Genomic DNA, 13,765 nt, shown 5'->3' with positions numbered 1-13,765 from the left:
ACAAAACAAAAAAAAAACACTTCTTTTCATACTTCTCAGGTACCATTTAATTTGTAGTCACTAAACCAAATTTTAACAACATACCAAATTATTTGATTTCATGAGCAAAGAGAGTGTGTGCATTTACATTTGCATAAGGGCCCGTTTCCATTAGTGCGGTGCGAATCACCGGGATTCCACCGCTGACGAAATCGCATGCGGATGCGATTCCGCGTGCGTTTTTTGCCGCGATTTCGCATAGGCAGGGTATATGCGAATTTAACCATGTCACTGCCTGGTTCAATTTGCATTAGTTTTCGTGCGAATTCGCACGCGAAATCGCGGCAAAAAACGCATGTGCGTTTTCCCTATTAAATACATAGCCTGCGAATCGCCTGCATTCCTCACGCAGGCGAATTCTGCAGGCCCTACCGTGCAGAAAAATCCTGCACAGAAAAACGCACCAAAAAACTGACAAGTGGAAACAGTCTCATCCACTTGTATTGGTTATGCGAATCCGCATGCAGACAACGCATGCGGATTCGCTCTAGTGGAAACGGGCCCTAAATTAGAATCAACACAGAATTATTTTCATCTCATTGATCATTTCTATTAGTGATACGGCTGCACATCAGGCTTTATTCTTACAGCATAGATGTTATTTAGTATATATAAGAGATTCCTGTGTACACATCATATATACAGTCACAATCAGATATGTATATCTGACTTTAAAAATACGGAGACTGCTTCATTGAAGCAGCACAAGTAACTAATTTTGATTGGTTTATTTCATTTTTTGTGGACTAAGCACTGCTATTACTGTATGTATGAATTATTTATGATGACTATCTGAGAAATAGAACATTTTATCATATTTTCTATTTTAATTACAGTTTAAATTCATTAGGAGTCAGAGTCGGTGCATTTTTTCCCGACTCCAGGCACCCAAAATTGCCCCGACTGACTCCACAGCCCTGGATACAGGACATGCTTTATACAGTAGTAGGAGATGATACTAGGTATTAATGTGAGGTTTGAAAGAGAGCAGAATCAAGAGTGACTCATAAGCAGTAAACATGAGATGAGGTTATTGGTGTGTCATTCATATTGACTGCTTTTTCAGGATGGTGGACACATTGATAAGGTGGAGGAAGTTCAGTTTTGTCCACGTTACGTTTTAGGGAGAGGGATGGCACAAAGGAGGAGTTGGTATTATCTCAGGAAGAAAAGCTGTTAAACAAGAGAATAGGTGCAAAAAAAGTAGACTTGGGTGACAATGGTATTATTGGAAGCCAAAATGAACTTAGTAAAGAAGGTCAAACATTTTTTTAAATTTTTTCCGTAAATATGGAGTTTAATCCCACTTTAAAGGAAAATCTGAAATGAGAGGTATATGGAGATTGCCATATTTCCTTTTAAACAATAGTGGTTGTCTGGTGGTCCTGCTGATCATTCTGGCATAAGTAGTGTCTGAATCACACATGTAGCTATATTGTCAGAAACATCTCATCTGCATGCTTGTTCACGGTCTATGTATAAAAGTATTAGAGGCAGAGGGATCAGCAGGACTACTGGTATTGTTTAAATGTCAGCCTCCAGGTCATTCTCACTTCCGGTTTTTTATAAGAGACAATTAGTGGGCCAGTCTATTTTTCCCCTCCTGCCAGAAGGTGCTGTGTCATCTTCCCTCTCCATGGCATCAAATGCATTGCTCTGCTGTGATGTCCTGAACAGTACTCCTCTACTTAGGTTTGTACACAAGCTTTTTTTTGGTTCAGATGTCCTTAAAGTACACCAGACTCCTCACGCTGCTTGTCTTCCGGGTCCCCCCGCTCTAGTACTTTTTAATAATCGACTAGCCAGTCAGTTGAATACTCTGCAGGAAGTGCCCGCACACAAGCACACTTGAACTGGGCATGTGCGAGTGCCAAACTGCACTTGCCCCCTAAAAGAAAGTGATTGCACAAAATAAAGATAATGCGCAGGCGTGCTTTTCTTTAACCAGGCATGGCCAGTTCAGAACTTGCAAATGCCCAGTTCAGATTTTCTTGCTGATATCCCAGTGAACTTCCGAGACGCTGAACAGAAAGCTCAGAGGGACCGAGAATGAGAGGAGGGGCATAAAAAGAAGCATAAAGAGTATTAGAAGTATTCTTGCTCCCCAGGTGGTGTACTTTAACCTCTTTATGCGAAGATGTGGAGTCCGTTTGGGTAAATATTCATGGTGGAAATAAAAGTTGCCACTTGCTTATTGGGGTATGCTACAGACCACCTCTTATTAATGAAGCTGCAGAACTGCGATTACTACAGCAGATTGAAAAAGCTGCAAGTAAAAACGAGGTCATAATTATGGGCGACTTCAACTTTCCAGACATTGACTGGGGTATTGAGGCTACCCATTCTGGTAAAAGCAGCAGATTTCTGGCAGCACTACAGGACAATTACTTGACTCAAATGGTAACGGAACCAACTAGGGGGAATGCGTTACTGGATCTGATCATTTCTAATAGACCAGATAATGTATCAAATGTGCAGGTTCAAGAACATTTGGGAAATAGTGATCACAACATGATAACGTTTGATCTGGTGACTGATAGGCCACGGGGCAGCGGGACCACTAAAACTATGAATTTTAGAAAAGCAAAGTTCAATCAAATTAGGCAGGCACTAAGTTTGGTGAACTGGGATAATGTACTACAAGGGGACGACACTGAAGGGAAATGGCAAGCTTTTAAACGTATTCTCAATCAATATTGTAGTATGTATATCCCATATGGAAACAAAATGTCTAGGAATAAAAAAAGGCCTCTATGGATGAATAGAAAGGTTAGGGATAAAATGAAGAGGAAAAAGAATGCCTATAAGGTCCTAAAACAGGAGGGGACTGAGGCTGCACTAAGCAATTATAAGGAGTGCAATAAAAATTGTAAAAAAGAAATTAGGCTGGCAAAGATCGAAGCTGAAAATCAAATCGCTAGGGATATCAAATCTAACCCAAAAAAGTTTTACAAGTACATCAACTCTAAAAAAAGAAAGGTTGACTGTATAGGAATCCTAAAGGATGAGGGTGGGAACTCAATGGTGGACGACCAAGGTAAGGCAGAGTTATTAAATGCTTTCTTTGCTTCTGTCTTCACAAAGGAAACAGCACTGTTGCAAATTACAGAGGCAGAAGAGTCTCAATCTTCTAACTGTAATATTAAATACTTAACGCAGGAAGAAGTGAAGGCAAGACTAAATAAATTAAAAATAGACAAGGCACCTGGCCCGGATGGCATGCATCCTCGGGTCCTAAGAGAATTAAGTTCAGTTATAGCTAAGCCCCTTTATCTTATCTTTTGTGACTCTCTTGCAACTAGCAGAGTCCCAGTGGATTGGCGTACAGCCCACGTTTTCCCATTATTTAAGAAGGGCAAAAAATCTGATCCAGGAAATTATAGACCTGTAAGCTTAACATCAGTTGTATGCAAACTATTTGAGGGGTTACTAAGAGATACTATACATGACTTCATAGTAGAAAATAATCTTATTTCTCAGCATCAACATGGGTTTACTAAAGACAGGTCCTGTTTGACTAACATGCTCAGCTTTTATGAGGTAGTGAATGCTAATATGGATATTGGGAATGCTGTAGATGTGATATACTTGGACTTTGCAAAGGCCTTCGACACTGTTCCCCACAGAAGTCTGGTGCAAAAGTTGAGGATGCAAGGACTGGGGAAGAGTTTGTGTGCATGGATAGGGAACTGGCTAATGGACAGAAAACAAAGAGTTGTGGTCATTGGATCGTACTCAAAATGGGAGACTGTTAGCAGTGGGGTCCCACAGGGGTCTGTACTGGGTCCAGTGCTCTTCAATTTATTTATTAATGACCTAGTAGATGCAGTAGTGAGCAATGTTGCTATTTTTGCAGATGATACAAAATTGTGCAGAATCATCAACTCTCAGGAAGATAGTGTCATATTGCAACAGGATCTGGATAGGATGGCTATATGGGCACATACATGGCAGATGAAATTCAATGTTGACAAATGTAAAGTCATGCATTTTGGTCGTACCAATGGTCTAGCACCATACAAAATAAATGGGATACAGTTGGGAACATCAAACTTGGAGAAGGACTTAGGAGTACTCATCGACAACAAGTTAAATAATCGTACTCAATGCCAAGCCGCTGCAGCTAAAGCGAACAAAATTTTGTGATGCATTAAAAGGGAAATAAAAACTCGAGATGCTAGCATACTATTGCCCCTGTTTAACTCTCTAGTAAGGCCACATCTGGAATATGGAATTCAGTTCTGGGCACCACATTACAAAAAAGATATTGCAGTTTTAGAGCAGGTGCAGAGACGAGCTACAAAATTGATACGTGGGATGGAAGGTCTCGCTTACCAAGAAAGGTTAGATAAACTGGGTTTATTTAGTCTAGAGAAAAGACGCCTTAGAGGAGATCTAATTAACATGTATAAATACATTAGAGGGCAGTATAATAGCTTGGCGGATGAGCTTTTTGTCCCTAGGCCTTCTCAAAGGACTAGAGGACATGAGCTGCGCATGGAGGAAAACCGTTTTAGCCATTTATTTAGGAAAGGGTTCTTTACAGTAAGAGTGATTAAGATGTGGAATGCATTGCCACAGGAAGTCGTTATGGCAAACTCTATACCTGCATTTAAAGGGGGCTTAGATGATTTCCTTGCGTTGAAAGACATCCATGGCTACAATTACTAGGTTATGCCTAATGATGTTGATCCAGGGATTTTATCTGATTGCCATCTGGAGTCAGGAAGGAATTTTTCCCATTTGGGGCTAATTGGACCATGCCTGGTGGGTTTTTTTTCGCCTTCCTCTGGATCAACAGGGGTATGTGGGGGACGGGCTGGAGTTGTACTTTGTTCTGGTTGAACTCGATGGACGTATGTCTTTTTTCAGCCAAAATAACTATGTAACTATGTAACTATATATATATATATATATATAGAGACACAATGGCGGTTATAACCAGGGCTGTGGAGTCGGTACAAAAATCTTCCGACTCCTCAGTTTATGAAACCACGACTCCGACTCCAACTCCGACTCCGGGTGCCCAAAACTGCCTCGACTCTGACTCCACAGCCCTGGTTATAACTCATCTCATGGAGCATCTCTTCTTCTGGTCCTTAAACTCTCAGGTGAGGTCACGGTTTGTCACATGACAACAAATGTAAATAGACTGCGATCTCACCATAGGGATGGACTGCCACTCAGAAGACAGGAAAAATTGCAGCGCTGGATACTGGGGGGGGGGGGGGGGGGGGGGGGGGGAGTAATGTGCAAGACGGCTACAGATATCTCTAGGGTATATTTTTTCTCCTGCTTTAAAGGACAACTGAAGTGAGAGGGATATGAAGGCTGCCATATTTAATTTCCTTTTAAGCAATGCCGGATGCCTGGCTATCCTGATCATCTGCCTCTAATACTTTTAGCCATATCCCCTGAACAAGCATGCAGCAGATCAGGTGTTTGATATTGTCAGATCTGACAATAGATCTAGATTGTAAGCCTTTGGGCAGGGTCCTCCTTTTGTGTCCTACCTGATCATGCACCTCCATTACTGTAAACCCATGCTATGCATTTGAGTGAACCTAACTTGCCTAACCTCCATGCTACCATCCAAAGACTGACTAAGCATTACCTTGTACTCATACTGTGCTGTGTGATCTGTTTTTCTTGTATTCCTGTATTGTCATATTGCTGCATGTGACCCCTAAATATTGTCTGTAACCTAAATTAATGTCCAGCGCTGCGTAATATGTTGGCGCTTTATAAATACAATAAATAATAATAATCTGACAAGATTAGCTGCATGCTTGTTTCTGGTGTTATTTAGACAATACTGCAGCAAAATAGATCAGTAGGACTGCCAGGCAACTGGTAACAGGAAATAAATATGGCAGCTTCCATATACCGCTCACTTCAGTTGCCCTTTAAGGGTCTAATGCCGGAAATACACGGTTTGTACCGCTCGATTATGCCACCAGATCGATTCCCGCTCGTCCCCGCGGGCGATTCTCTTATCTTCTGCTCCTTTTCCATATCTTTTTCCATTGTCCCGCCAGCGGTATCGAGAGCAGAACCGATCCGGCGGGGTGATCGGACATGTTGGAAATTATCAAATCGAGCCATCTAATGGCTCAATCAAACGGTACAAACCTCCCGCGTATTCCCAGCATAAGAGCACATGAAAAAAATTGTACCACTTTTAGACCGTAACATCTGGAAAGAATCACACCGCCAAGGAGGTTAAAAGATACCCGAGGCGACTTGCTTTGTACAAAGAGGGAGAAAGCATCTATGTGCAGGAGTTCTCATGCCCACTGCTCCCCTTATTCACCATATGTTATAGCCCTAGTATGTCGCGTCAGGTCAGTCAGGACCCATAAGCGCTGCAAACATCCTTTATTGCACTCTGGGCATCCACACTGAGTAGTTTGGCATCTTCTGCGCATGCGCCCGCAGTATGCGCCTGTTGATGCGGCACATGTGGCGCAGAAGACACCAACCTCTGATGTTCAGAGGCTGCCAGTGGGAGATGGGAGAAGCCCGGAGCTGTAGCAAGGGACACATGTGACTTGTAGGGGCTGGAGCAAACACCAAGTATAGTTTTATTTCTCTTGCCTCGCTTGTTCCTTTAACTAAGCATGATGACAATCACTGTTACAAGATGGAGCTCCCATAGCACAAACTTTTTTTTTTTTTTTTTTAAATAATATTTCGTGTATCATGAATAGTGAACCATACAATACAGTAAAAACAAATCAAATCCCCACAGAAAAATGAATCACTGATTAGTACGCTGATACTCTGCCAAACACAGCAGGAATGCAGAGACAAAATTGAGTACTTTGACTAGTAAAGCAGACAATGTTCATCTTGATGACTATGGCCAAGACTGGGAGGAGGAAAGGGATGAGGGCGGGGACCGGCGCTATGGAGGAGACGGGGGAGCGCCGGGAGTGACACGCTGTGTGTCCACAGCTCGGCTGATGATTTATGGGGGTCAAGCTGAGCGTAGGGGGGCCTGTAGGGGGATCGGTATAGCAACAGAGGCCGGGCAGTATAGGTAGACCCAGCCTCTGTGTGCTATTAGCGTTCTTTGAACACACCTCGGGTTCTCTTTAATTATGACACTGACTGTTCTTTAAAGTGGACCTCAACTCTCGCACAGGACAGAAGGAAAACAGAAAAAACTCACCCTGTTTGTATTTAGTGAGTTTAGACTGTTCAATTCCCCCTCCTCTGTGACTAAGCACAACTTGTAATTTGATCCCTTAGCTGTGTCAGCTGACTGCAACAGCAAAGAGCTAAATGATAAACACAGGATGTTAAATGAGAACTGTAGTGAGAGGTATATGGAGGCTGCCATATTTATTTCCATTTAAGCAATACCAGTTGCCTGGCAGCCCTGCTGACCCTCTGCCTCTAATACTTTCAGCCATAGACCCTGAACAAGCATGCAGCAGATCAGGCGTTTGACATTGTCAGATCTGACAGATTAGCTGCATGCTTGTCTCTGGTGTTATTTAGACACATCTGCAGCCAAGCAGACCAGCAAGGCTGCCAGGCACCTGGTATTGTTTAAAAGGAAAAACATGGCAGCCTCCATAGTCTTCTCACTTCAGTTGCCCTTTAATGTCTGCTTCCGTGAAAGTAGACAGACTGTAGATTTATTGCAGGATCTGTATCAGCTGTAACTTTTTTTTCTCTTTAAAGGATACCACAACCGAACGGTTGTGGTAAAATTGATTGCAGCACTGTGTAGGGGGTAATGAGCACATACCTGCCGTTCCTCCAGCCCCCTCCGTCTGCCGCCGTTCTTAGTTTATCCATGCTTGTGTCCGGCGACTTTCCTGAATTTACCCCGAACATACTGCGCCCTGTGTGCGCAGCATGTCCTTCCCCCTTCGCTTCTGGCCGGCGCATAGTGCGAGGCTCAGAAGCACACTGTCCCCTTGGTGCTGCGTGTGCGCTCCATTACATTAAGCGTCACATGCTAATCATGTGACGCTCGGTGTAATGGAGCGCACACGCAGCACAAAGGGGACACGTGCTTCTGAGCCTCGCACTATGCGCCGGCCAGAAGCGAAGGGGGAAGGACATGCTGCGCACACAGGGCACAGTATGTCCGGGGTAAAGTTCAGGAATGTCGCCGGACACAAGCATGGATAAACTAAGAACGGCGGCAGACGGAGCGGGGCTGGAGGAACAGCAGGTATGTGCTCATTACCCCCCTACACAGTGCTGCAATCAATTTTACCACAACCGATCGGTTGTGGTATCCTTTAAAGAGAAAAAAAAGTTACAGCTGCTACAAACTCCTCAGTTTATGAAACCACGACTCCGGGTACCCAAAATGGCTCCGACTCCTTAGTCTAATACTTAACAGGGATGTGGACTTTGTACAAAAATCATCCGACTCCTCAGTTTATGACATCAACGACTCCGAGTGCACAAAAATTGCCCTGACTGGACTCCACAGCCCTGCTTTAAAGAGAATGAAATGTAGTAAAATACATATTTTTCTTTTACAAAAAACTCTAACATCAATGCCCTAACAAACACCGCATCCCTGTGGCTGAACACTCAAATCACCCCAAACTCACCAGGCACATTGCAGGGATTGCTTCAGTGTAGAGGCAGAGCTTTGGGCTGTAGCTCTGCCTCTTCTCACGTCCATCTGCGCAGATCACCGCCTATCCCCGCCCCTCAGTTTTCTTTCACTAAGAGGGGCAGGGGAGAGGCGGTGATCAGCGCAGATTGACACGCATAGAGGCAGAGCTACAGCTCAAAGCTCCGCCTCCCCAGGCAGCAAAATCCACGACCAGGAAAGTCATGGCTTTTTGCCCTGGGAGTTTGGGGCGATGTATTTAGTGTTCAGCCGCGGGTTTGAGGCATTTTAGTTAAGGCATTGATGTTAAAGAGGTTTTTTAACAGAAAAACCTGTATTTTGACTCCAGACTTTAGAGTCTCTTTAACAGCCTTTCAAAGGAACTTGGGCAAGGCAGCTGTTCCATTGGGTTTCAGCAGAGAATGTAGCAAATGTACAGGTATACTACAATGTTGCTTTGATGTCTGGCATGCAGGGTCTCAGAGACAGACTTACATGTATGTGCATTGCCAGCTAGAAGTTATGTGCCACCCAATCCCCCCCCCCCCCCCCTCCCCATGGACCAGTGTTATGTCTTGATCTTGTTGCCCAGAAGCTCCCTTCCCCGCATGCTCAGTGGGAAGTTAATTATAAAAATAAACACACACACACATTCAGTGTGTACCTCCAACATCTATGTGTGCTTATGGGTCCTTAAAACAGAGATACATGTAACTGACACCAGAATGTATAAGTGGGTACACACAAATAATTAGTCTCTGTTACCAATGGGTACTGTAAATTAAGCTTACCTAACAACAGAGCCAGTGGTTATCTACTCAGCCTATTAAAGCTCTCAAAACCAAAAGGTCACTGAAAACCTATAGCAAGAAGTTTTAAATCAGGATGATACAATTTATTGGCGAACTAAAAAGAATAAGAATAAGCGAGCTTTCGGCTTTGCAGCCTTCGTCGGGCTTGCAGGCTGATGGTACAGACAGCTTTGTACATGCAACATCAAAAGGAGGTACATAGAATACAAAAGAATAAAGTCTGAGAGTCCAGCCTAGTTTAGAGCCATGATCCCACCTCAATACAGCCCGGAACACCCTAGCACAGTTGTGCTGATTACAGTACAGAGGCCTGTCCTACCAGCTTAGGGCAAAGGCCTGACTGTCCAAGCAGTGGCCAATGCCACACAACAGCCTAATAATCTTCCTTCCCCAACACAGCCCAGACACCTCATCCCCCTGATCCCGGCCTACACCCGGCATGTGCTCGGAAACCGGGCCTGCACAGCACAGCGGGCCTGGGAAGGAAGTGCTCACCCGCATGAAGGGGGTGAGGAACTCTCTCACCCACCCGCTGTCATTCCCCAATGCGGATGTACCCGTGACCGGCTGCTAGGAAACAGCGCAGCCCTTATGTCAAGGTAAGAGGAGGCCCGCTGTCTCGGGACACAAGGCTGACATTGTGGCCGCCACACCGGCTCACACTGTGACGACATGCACCGCCTCACAGCTCCTGTCTCCCGGCCCCATCCCGGGCGCCGCCATGTTGGATACCGGCATGAGCTGTGGAGAGCCGGGAGGAGCGCAGCACGTTACACTCCAGCGGCCGCCTCACGCTCACCTCTACATCTCGCCCCTTGTTCTTGAAACTCTTGATTCGGTGGTTCTCCAGGCCGGCGCTCTCCGCCATGGCGGCTGTGTGTGTGCTGCTGTCTCTGGCTCTCCCCGTTACCGGCTGCGACACCACAAGGACCGCGCGAGCCGCACTCCCCCGCCCTGCGCGCGCTCGCCTGGAGGAGGAGAGTGAGGGGAGGAGCTGTGACGTCACGGGGAGGGATGCTAGGGAAGCCGCTCAGCGCTGAGGTTCGCGCCGCCGCTTGCCGTGCAGTGAAATCGCCTGTCACCCAAGCGGCACTTGCCCTTGTTGTTACGCACAGAAGTCACTGACCGAAGGGCGCTGTCGCCATTCAACATTTCTTAATGACGTGGGTTCAGGTTTTACTTGCTGACTAATGTTTAGTGTAGCGTTTTAATAAAGGTTTAGGAAAAGACGGGAAAAAAATGACCGCTAGGCAGTGTGGCGACGTTTTTGCATCACGTGACTATGGAGAACGCTCGAGATCCATACCCGCCCCTTCTGCTGGGCGTACTGGCTCCGCCCATCCGGGTAACCCCTCTCTTATAAGAGGGCGGCAGGGTTGTTCTCCTCTCCTGCTTTATGACATCAGCGGTGACTGGTGACTACTAGTCGTTGTAATGCTGGTTAGCAGTTAAGCCTCCTAACATCTGTCGAAGATGTCTTTTCTCCAGTGGATTAAAAAACTACATTTTTAAGTATAATTCATCATTATAAAAACATCTCCCCTAACTGTCCCTCTTCTTCATTTGTCCCTCTTTCAGGATCCTTAAAGTGTACCAGAGACAACGTGACATAATGAAATAAGTGTATGTACAGTGCAAAACATATAATAACCAGGCTTTTTATTTTGCTGCCTAAAAGAGTTGATCTTTAGGCAGGCAAGTGACAGCTTCTGTCTTGTTACCTCGTTAGGAATTTAGTAAACCTCACCGATAAGCCAATTACTGCCATAAAAGTTTTCATGGCAGAATACAACTTGTGAGGGCAGGGCAGAGATAGAAAAAGGTCAACATAGCTCCCAACTGTCCCTCTTCCTACGGAGGGACAGTCCCTTTTTGGGAGCCCTGTTCCTCTGTCCCTCTTTCCTCCTCATTTATCCATCTTTCAGGACTTTGGGACTTTGTCCCTCTTTCTATGTATATATATATATATATATATATATATATATATATATATATATATATATATATATATATATAGTTGTATAGTAAAAATGTGTTTGATTGACTCTAAACTTTATTCACATCCTTTAAATTGATATAATACTAATTTTAAAATGTTATTATGAAGGAAAATTAACCAAGATAGAAAGGAGTGTGGTTTGAATTATAAATGAACATATTTTTCTTATGAAATCTTTATGGTATACGTGACTATGGTCGTGGTGGGGGCATGCCCAGGGGTCTGACGGGCGTGGCTTAAGTGTCCCTTTTTCTCATCTCAAAAAGTTGGGAGGTATGGGTCAATAGTTCATGTATTTTAACTCTGGGACACTTAATAGACTACTATTGAGTAGAGACAAAAAAACATTCAATCTACGTTGTTAATGTTTAAATATAAAATAAAACCATGGGATATCTAAGAAAATATATTTTTAGGAGTGGGAGGATAAATACAATTGTTTATCTCATCAGTTTATTTTCATTTCGTGTACACTTTAAATTGATAAATGGACCAATTTGGTTTGAATTATAAAAAAAAAGAGGCTATTATTATTATTATAAGAGGCTACTAAAGTGCTTGTACATGCTCTAATCATGTCTCGTCTTGATGACTGAATATCCTTCTCTATGGCCTACCAAAAAACAGACTGGCACCTCTCCAGTCCCTACTGAACTTTACTGATCATCTCATCCACCACTCCTCCAGCTCCTTTGATACTGCCTCTCTTTGCCAATCCCTCCATTGCCTACCAATCCCCCAAAGGATCCAGTTCAAACTCATTACACTAACATACACAGCTCTATATAGGCTATCCCCTCCATACATTTCTTTATTCATCTCCAGATTTCATCCATTCTGGAACTTTTCCTCCTCCCAACAGCAGTGGCGTACCTACCACAAGGCTGAAGGTGCTCACAGCACCGGGTGTAGCCATGGCTAGGGGTGCCGCTGTGGTGCTCACTCACTGTGTTCTTCCACCTGGGACTTTTTATTTTCACAGTTTGGCCAACATTCAGGAAAATAGCAGCAGGCAGTGCATGGGACTGTACTACTTCCTGCACTAGATGAAGCACCCCTCCTAGCTCCATATTCACCAAATCTGCAAAAATCACTAATCTCTCACCTTAATTATGTGTAATTGTTCAGTGTTCTACTCAATCAAGTTGCAAACTGATCTTTTTCAAGCTTTGTTGCAAGTTGCAGTGGTGCTAGGTACTGCAGAAGCAGTTTGGGTATTGATGAGCATGCATGAAAAAAGGCTCCTGGAAAAAAGGGTGCAGGGGATTGCCGCTAGTAGAATCTTCCAAAAATTAGCAGTATTCTACTGCTGGATTGCTATAGTAAAATATCAGTAAGTTTTACCTATATTTTACTATGACTAAACCTAACCCTACTCTCACACAGAACTTTCCCTCTACTGATTCCTAACCCTAAGTCCTCCCCTGGTGGTGCTTAATCTTAAGACCCTCCCCCCTGGTGGGGACTAAACCTAATCCCCGTGGCGCCTAACCCTACCCCCTCCTAAACCTTAACCCCATCTAATGCAAAGCCGCGATATGCGGCAAAGAAGTTACATTTGCGCACCCAGAGAGTGCTCAATTAGCGGCAAGCAGGGTAAATTTCCAGAGCTATTTAGCCTCGACTTGCAGCTTTTCCTATATGTCTCCATTCACACATAACTGAATTCACAAGCAATTTGCGTTTTTGCACAATTACGTTTGCTGCACATCTAATTCAGGTCAGTGGAATCGTATTTGGCCTCCGTTGTTGTGCGATTTTTCTGCATTTTAAATTATGCAGCAGCACTGCATTTCTTTTGCATGCAATGTGCGGTTTGCATATAATGCAAATCAATGTATATACAGAAAAATCTCAAATGGCTTGTGAAGTTAATTACATACAGTTTCATGTAAATTACCTTCATTGGTACACACAAAAAATTGCAATCCCCCAAAAAATCAAGTTCAAAATGCGCATTAAAAAAAAAAGAAAAAACGTAACCAAAAAACACAAAACAGAATCGAAAGCTCATAAAAATGGGGGAAATCTCAGGTGGAATTTGCAGGGATAGGTATGAAAAGTCCTTAGATGAAGATGTGTGCAATACTAATGTATCAGCATTTAAGTTTGCAGACCGGTTTCTGCAGCCCACATTCCTTGAATGAAACGCAGTCAGCCAGGTCGGGTGTTTACAGTTGATTGCATCATGTTTGATAGCAGTAGGAGGCCTCCTGGTAATACTTCTCCTTTCGCCTCCACAGGGCAGACGTGTTCTGAGACAGATCTCTGAGCACATGGTCACCAAATTCCAGCATGAAATCTACTATCTATCGATAGATGTTTAAA

General features: G+C 44.0%; 1 protein-coding gene across 2 annotated transcripts in view; it reads right to left on the bottom strand.

Annotated features, from left to right (window-relative positions):
- KPNA3 (karyopherin subunit alpha 3) overlaps window positions 1-10,405 on the bottom strand; it is a 79,786-nt gene extending 69,381 nt beyond the window's left edge. For both annotated transcript variants that reach the window (XM_068267152.1, XM_068267153.1), the window contains exon 1: window positions 10,238-10,405. In XM_068267152.1, the coding sequence (XP_068123253.1) occupies window positions 10,238-10,306 (69 nt within the window). In that variant the 5' untranslated portion in view covers window positions 10,307-10,405. The remainder of the gene's footprint in view (window positions 1-10,237) is intronic.
- Window positions 10,406-13,765: the final 3,360 nt, after the last annotated feature.

This window comes from Hyperolius riggenbachi, chromosome 2, assembly GCF_040937935.1.
Source record: "Hyperolius riggenbachi isolate aHypRig1 chromosome 2, aHypRig1.pri, whole genome shotgun sequence".
Taxonomy (NCBI): Eukaryota; Metazoa; Chordata; class Amphibia; order Anura; family Hyperoliidae; genus Hyperolius; species Hyperolius riggenbachi.
The sequence above is the reverse complement of the archived record's forward strand: the minus strand, read 5'-3'. Positions and strand labels throughout refer to the sequence as shown.